The 7,959-nt window shown below is 47.6% G+C and overlaps 1 protein-coding gene across 1 annotated transcript in view; it reads left to right on the forward strand.

Moving 5' to 3' along the window:
- LOC117557434 (sperm-associated antigen 16 protein) overlaps positions 1-4,449 on the forward strand; it is a 14,349-nt gene extending 9,900 nt beyond the window's left edge. Inside the window, exon 3 of the mRNA XM_034233267.1 lies at positions 3,634-4,449. Coding sequence (XP_034089158.1) covers positions 3,634-4,257 — 624 coding nt within the window. The 3' untranslated portion in view covers positions 4,258-4,449. The remainder of the gene's footprint in view (positions 1-3,633) is intronic.
- Positions 4,450-7,959: the final 3,510 nt, after the last annotated feature.

Raw genomic sequence — 7,959 nt, forward strand, 5'->3', positions numbered from 1 at the left:
CCCCTAACTCTGCAGGTGTTTTCTAACCCCTAAACTCTCCAGGTGTTTCTGACCCCTAACTCTGCAGGTGTGTTCTAACCCCTAACTCTGCAGGTGTACTACTGGTATTCCCCTAACTCTGCAGGTGTTTTCTAACCCCCTAACTCTCCAGGTGTTTCTGACCCCTAACTCTGCAGGTGTTTCTAACCCCTAACTCTCCAGGTGTTTCTGACCCCTAACTCTGCAGGTGTTTCTAACCCCTAACTCTCCAGGTGTTTCTGACCCCTAACTCTGCAAGTGTTTCTATCCCCTAACTCTGGTGTTTCTAACCCCTAACTCTGCAGGTGTTTCTAACCCCTAACTCTCCAGGTGTTTCTAACCCCTAACTCTCCAAGTGTTTCTAACCCCTAACTCTGCAGGTGTTTCTAACCCCTAACTCTCCAGGTGTTTCTAAACCCTAACTCTCCAGGTGTTTCTAACCCCTAACTCTCCAAGTGTTTCTAACCCCTAACTCTCCAGGTGTTTCTAAACCCCTAACTCTGCAGGTGTGTTCTAATCCCCTAACTCAGGTGTTTCTGACCCCCTAACTCTTGCAGGTGTTTCTAACCCCTAACTCTGCAGGTGTTTATATCCCCTAACTCTCCAGGTGTTTCTAACCCCTAACTCTCCAGGTGTTTCTAACCCTTAACTCTGCAGGTGTTTCTAATCCATAACTCTCCAGGTGTTTCTAACCCCTAACTCTCCAGGTGTTTCTAACCCCTAACTCTGCAGGTGTTTCTAACCCCTAACTCTCCAGGTGTTTCTAACCCCTAACTCTGCAGGTGTTTCTAACCCCTAACTCTCCAGGTGTTTCTAACCCCTAACTCTGCAGGTGTTTCTAACCTCTAACTCTGCAGGTGTTTCTAACCCCTAACTCTCCAGGTGTTTCTAACCCCTAACTCTCCAGGTGTTTCTGACCCCTAACTCTGCAGGTGTTTCTAACCCTAACTCTGCAGGTTTTTCTTACCCCTAACTCTGCAGGTGTTTCTGACCCCTAACTCTGCAGGTGTTTCTGACCCCTAACTCTGCAGGTTTTTCTTACCCCTAACTCTGGTGTTTCTAACCCCTAACTCTGCAGGTTTTTCTTACCCCTAACTCTGCAGGTGTTTCTGACCCCTAACTCTGCAGGTGTTTCTGACCCCTAACTCTGCAGGTGTTTCTAACCCCTAACTCTCCAGGTGTTTCTGACCCCTAACTCTGGTGTTTCTAACCCCTAACTCTCCAGGTGTTTCTAACTCCTAACTCTCCAGGTGTTTCTATCCCCTAACTCTGGTGTTTCTAACCCCTAACTCTCCAGGTGTTTCTAACCCCTAACTCTCCAGGTGTTTCTAACCCCTAACTCTCCAGGTGTTTCTAACTCCTAACTGTGCAGGTGTTTCTAACCCCTAACTCTCCAGGTGTTTCTAACCCCTAACTCTGCAGGTGTTTCTAACCCCTAACTCTCCAGGTGTTTCTAACCCTAACTCTGCAGGTGTTTCTAACCCCTAACTCTGCAGGTGTTTCTAACCCCTAACTCTGCAGGTGTTTCTAACCCTAACTCTCCAGGTGTTTCTAACCCTAACTCTCCAGGTTGTTTCTAACCCCTAACTCTGCAGGTGTTTCTAACCCTAACTCTCCAGGTGTTTCTAACCCCTAACTCTGCAGGTGTTTCTAACCCCTAACTCTGCAGGTGTTTCTATCCCCTAACTCTGCAGGTGTTTCTAACCCCTAACTCTGCAGGTGTTTCTAACCCCTAACTCTGCAGGTGTTTCTAACCCTAACTCTCCAGGTGTTTCTAACCCCTAACTCTGCAGGTGTTTCTAACCCCTAACTCTGCAGGTGTTTCTAACCCTAACTCTCCAGGTGTTTCTAACCCTAACTCTCCAGGTGTTTCTAACCCCTAACTCTGCAGGTGTTTCTAACCCTAACTCTCCAGGTGTTTCTAACCCCTAACTCTGCAGGTGTTTCTAACCCCTAACTCTGCAGGTGTTTCTAACCCCTAACTCTCCCGGTGTTTCTGACCCCTAACTCTGCAGGTGTTTCTAACCCCTAACTCTCCAGGTGTTTCTAACCCCTAACTCTCCCGGTGTTTCTGACCCCTAACTCTGCAGGTGTTTCTAACCCCTAACTCTCCAGGTGTTTCTAACCCCTAACTCTCCAGGTGTTTCTAACCCTAACTCTCCAGGTGTTTCTAACCCCTAACTCTGCAGGTGTTTCTAACCCTAACTCTCCAGGTGTTTCTAACCCCTAACTCTGCAGGTGTTTCTAACCCCTAACTCTGCAGGTGTTTCTAACCCCTAACTCTCCAGGTGTTTCTGACCCCTAACTCTGCAGGTGTTTCTAACCCCTAACTCTCCAGGTGTTTCTAACCCCTAACTCTCCCGGTGTTTCTGACCCCTAACTCTGCAGGTGTTTCTAACCCCTAACTCTCCCGGTGTTTCTGACCCCTAACTCTGCAGGTGTTTCTAACCCCTAACTCTCCAGGTGTTTCTAACCCCTAACTCTCCCGGTGTTTCTGACCCCTAACTCTGGTGTTTCTAACCCCTAACTCTCCCGGTGTTTCTGACCCCTAACTCTCCCGGTGTTTCTAACCCCTAACTCTGCAGGTGTTTCTAACCCCTAACTCTGCAGGTGTTTCTAACCCCTAACTCTCCAGGTGTTTCTGACCCCTAACTCTGCAGGTGTTTCTATCCCCTAACTCTGGTGTTTCTGACCCCTAACTCTGCAGGTGTTTATATCCCCTAACTCTGCAGGTGTTTCTATCCCCTAACTCAGGTGTTTCTGACCCCTAACTCTGCAGGTGTTTCTAACCCCTAACTCTGCAGGTGTTTCTAACCCCTAACTCTCCAGGTGTTTCTAACCCTTAACTCTCCAGGTGTTTCTAACCCCTAACTCTGCAGGTGTTTCTAATCCCTAACTCTCCAGGTGTTTCTAACCCCTAACTCTCCAGGTGTTTCTAACCCCTAACTCTGCAGGTGTTTCTAACCCCTAACTCTCCAGGTGTTTCTAACCCTAACTCTGCAGGTGTTTCTAACCCCTAACTCTCCAGGTGTTTCTAACCCTAACTCTGCAGGTGTTTCTAACCCCTAACTCTCCAGGTGTTTCTAACCCCTAACTCTGCAGGTGTTTCTAACCTCTAACTCTGCAGGTGTTTCTAACCCTTAACTCTGCAGGTGTTTCTAATCCCTAACTCTCCAGGTGTTTCTAACCCCTAACTCTCCAGGTGTTTCTAACCCCTAACTCTGCAGGTGTTTCTAACCCCTAACTCTCCAGGTGTTTCTAACCCTAACTCTGCAGGTGTTTCTAACCCCTAACTCTCCAGGTGTTTCTAACCCCTAACTCTGCAGGTGTTTCTAACCCCTAACTCTTCAGGTGTTTCTAACCCCTAACTCTGCAGGTGTTTCTAACCTCTAACTCTGCAGGTGTTTCTAACCCTAACTCTGCAGGTGTTTCTAACCTCTAACTCTGCAGGTGTTTCTAACCCTAACTCTGCAGGTGTTTCTAACCCCTAACTCTTCAGGTGTTTCTAACCCCTAACTCTGCAGGTGTTTCTAACCTCAAACTCTGCAGGTGTTTCTATCCCCTAACTCTGCAGGTGTTTCTAACCCCTAACTCTGCAGGTGTTTCTTCCTGCAGGTGCGGCTTTGGGACTTCTCTTGCGGCGGCGGCTGTGTGTTGACGCTGAGCCACAGCCGGCCCACTTGGGGTTGCTGCTTCCACTCCTGTGGTCACTTCCTGGCTTCCTGCTATGCTGACAGGACGGCGCGGCTGTGGGACCTGAGTAGCCAGCGCTGCACCCTCACCCTGCGCCGCCACACCGCCTCCGTCAACAGTGTCTGCTTCCTGCCCTTCTCCGACCTCCTTCTCACCTGCTCAGCCGACAAAACCCTGGCCCTGTGGGATGCCAGGCTGGGGGTCTGCACTGCTATCTTCCAGGGACACCAGCACCCCTGCAACCACTCCACCTGCAGCATGGCGGGCCACACCGTGGCATCCTGCGACTCCTATGGCATCATCAACCTGTGGGACATCAGGAAGCCTGCGGTGTCCATGGCCACAGTGGATGCCGGGCCCCGGGCTGCCAACCAGGTGGCGTTCAGCCCGTCAGGGAGGACGCTGGCTGTGGCCTGCTCCGATGGACTGGTCAGGGTCGTGGAGGTGGACTCTCTGGTGTCCAGCAGCCTGCCGGGACACAGGGACAGCGTGCAGAGCGTGGCCTTCGACCACAGGGGGGGGGGCTGTGCTGTCAGCAGGGAGTGATGGACTGATCAATGTCTGGGCCTGAACCAAGAACTGAACCCTGCTGAGGAAGCTTCAGAGGATCTCAGAGTTGGCTGTCAGCAAGGCTCTTCAAATATTTCAGTTCTGAAAAAGTCCTTTTATACTAGTAGATAGAATACCTGAGTCCAGTCTTTTTTTCTTTTTGTTGTAACTTTAAGAAATAAACGTTTTCCTGCAGTCCTTTACGTTGAAGCTGTGTTTTTCTACATAAAATACATTATATAAAACTCAAAATAAAAAATAGGAACTGGTCAAAGAATAAGATTACGAATATTTTTTGAATATTTTGCTACCGGATAGTTTTGGATGAACAGAGAAACAAACATGTTTTGATCAATATGAGGGAATCAAAACTGGCACACAGAGAGCCAAAAGGTATGGGACACCATGAAAACCATGACAGGCATGTCATCCTCAGCTAAACCTATTGTGACGAACGATGAATTTTGTTTTGCTAACGAACTAAACACGTTCTTTACCCGTTTTGAGTCACTGGATAATTCTGCAAAGTGCACTGAAATGCTCGAAACCATAATACTACAATACTACAGACCAATAGCCCTCACCTCAGTGATTATGAAATCACTAGAAATAATTCTGCTCCGATTTCTTATCAGTACAACACAAGACAAACTGGATCCATACCAATTTGCCTATAAACAAGGGTGCGGTACGGAAGACGCTGTGGCCACTCTGGTTCGCATCACTAAACATTTAGATAAACGTAACACGAGCAAGAGCCCTCTTCCTAGACTTCTCATCAGCATTCAACACAATACAAGCAGACATCTTGGGGTCAAAAATGGCCAAAATGGAAGTAAATCCATACCTGATTTACTGGTATGCTGCTTTCCTCACTAGTAGAGAGCATCTTGTGAAGGTTAACAAAACCCTGTCATCTGCCATCACAACCAATGTAGGTGTCCCCCTCCGCCAGGGCTGCGTGAGTTCAGCTGTGCTCTTTACTCTCTACACTGATGATTGTCGTACCAACACACAAAATCATGTCATCATTAAGTAATCTGATGATACTGCAATAATATCTCTGCTCAGTAACACAGACGACCCTGAGCTGCACCAACAGGCTGTACATCAGGTGGTCGAGTGGACTGATAGCAATGCTCTTGTTGTTGTTTTTGGCTCACCATCTGACTCCCATAAAGTCCCCATTGTCATCCGTACAGATGAAATCAAGCAGCGAGTTTCATAAAAACACTTGGGTGTAATGATTGACCATCTGCTGTCATGGAAGGATCATTGAATATCTGAGCAAAAGGACAAAACAAAGAATTTATTTTCTCCGCCGTCTTAGGTCTTTTGGGGCGAGCAGAGAAATTCTTCTGTTGTTCTTTACATCTATGATCCTGTCTATTCTGCAGTACTGCAACGCTACCTGGTACAAATGTTTGTCAGCAGCTTTCAAATCAAAACGGCTCCACCTGTTAAAGATCTGCTCAAAGATTGTTGGTCAACCCTGTCAGAGACTCTATGACTCATCAACCTAGTGAGGCTGTCCAACCACATCATCTCTGACCCAAACCATGTTCTGAACAGTGAATATGAACTGCTACCATCTAATCGGAGATATCCCACCATTCAATAAAGTCAGACTGAAGCACTCCTTTGTGCATCAGTCAATCCTCACAGTAAACACAGAGCTAAATCCCAGATCAAATGCACGCTGAAGGCTCTTTGAGCATGTTTTCTCTCACTGATTGTGCTGTTATGTTAAATGTTTGTTGTTTGTGTTTCATGTATTGTGTCTGGATATTTGTCTGTTGATGTTGGACATGGAGCTGCTGTGACGCAAGTCAAATTTCAGACTTGATCTGACAAATAAAGTAATATCGTATCGTATAATATCCCCAAAAGTTTTGAGATTTGATACCCAGCCACCATTTCTAATGTATGTAACAAGCTTTCGAATAAAATATGTTCACATACTGTATGTACGAGGAAAACAAGGATCACAGGGTTAAATGACTACAGACCCGTCGCCTTGACTTCTGTGGTTATGAAGTCCTTTGCGAGTTCTTTCCCCTCTGCTCTTCTCCCTGTACACCAACAGCTGCACCTGCAGTCACCAGTCTGTCAAGCTCCTGAAGTTCAGACAACACCCTCATCGGACTGATCTCTGGTGGGGACGAGTCTGCCTACAGGGGGGTGGGGGTCGACCATCTGGTGACCTGGTGCAGGGACAACCACCTGGAGCTTAATGCACTTAAGACAGTGGAGATGGTTGTGGACTTTAGGAAGAATGCAGCCCCACCCGCCCCCATCACTCTGTGTGACTCCCCATCACTCTGTGTGACCCCCCATCACTCTGTGTGACCCCCCATCACTCTGTGTGACCCCCCATCACTCTGTGTGACTCCCCATCACTCTGTGTGACCCCCCATCAATCAATCAATCAATCAATCAATGTTTATTTATATAGCCCAATATCACAAATGTTACATTTGTCTCAGTGGACTTTACAGTTTGTACAAAATATCAGTATGACAACACGACACCCTCTGTCCTTAGACCCTCACATCGTACAAGGAAAAACTTCCGAAGAAAACCCACATTTTAAAGGGAAAAATGGGAGAAACCTCAGGGAGAGCAACAGAGGAGGGATCCCTCTCCCAGGACGGACAGACGTGCAATAGATGCCGTGTGTAAATTGAAAAGATAATACATTTGCAACATAGGTAGTCCAAATGTTTGGAAATGCATGTGTGTATAATAGGAAGATGAATCCACGAGGATATCCATCCAGGACCTATGATCCAGGACCACAGCCACGACTCAAGATCCAGGGCTCGCGATCCAGGACAGAGGAGCGCAGGATCATCCATGACTCCGGATCCCGGCGTATATAGACACCAAAAAGAAAGACATTTGGGGAAGCTGGGTTAATCGGAACATGAGAGTACACAGGTATAGACAGAGAGAAGGAAGAAGTAAGATGTCCCCCGACAAACTAAGCCTATATCAGCAAAACTAGGGGCTGGATCTAATCAGCCCTAACTATAAGCTTTATCAAAAAGGAAGGTCTTAAGCGCACTCTTAAAAACGGATAGGGTGTCTGCCGCCCGAACACAAACTGGAAGCTGATTCCACAAATGTGGAGCTTGATAAGAAAAGGCTCTGGCTCCCATTGTACTTTTAGAGACGCAATGCCCTAGTAGGACAGTAGGGTATAATGAGTTCTTTAAGGTAAGATGGCTCCTGCCCATTAAGGGCTTTGTAGGCGAGAAGAAGAATTTTAAATTCTATCCTGTGTTCTATAGGGAGCCAGTGTAAGCCCATCACTCTGTGTGACTCCCCATCACTCTGTGTGACCCCCCATCACTCTGTGTGACTCCCCATCACTCTGTGTGACCCCCCATCACTCTGTGTGACTCCCCATCGCTCTGTGTGACTCCCCATCACTCTGTGTGACCCCCCATCACTCTGTGTGAGTGTCACACTGACTCCCCAGTAACTGCGGTGGAGTCTTTCCGCTTACTGGGCACCATCATCGCCCAGGACCTCAAATGGGAGCAGAACATCGGCTCCCTCACCAAAAAGCCCAGCAGAGGAAGTTCTTCCTGAGGCAGCTGAAGAAATTCAACCTGCCAAAGACGATGATGGTGAACTTCTACACCTCCATCATGGAGTCCATCCTCACCTCCTCCATCACCATCTGGTACGCCG

Source organism: Gymnodraco acuticeps, unplaced genomic scaffold (genome assembly GCF_902827175.1).
Source record: "Gymnodraco acuticeps unplaced genomic scaffold, fGymAcu1.1, whole genome shotgun sequence".
In the NCBI taxonomy this organism is placed as follows: domain Eukaryota; kingdom Metazoa; phylum Chordata; class Actinopteri; order Perciformes; family Bathydraconidae; genus Gymnodraco; species Gymnodraco acuticeps.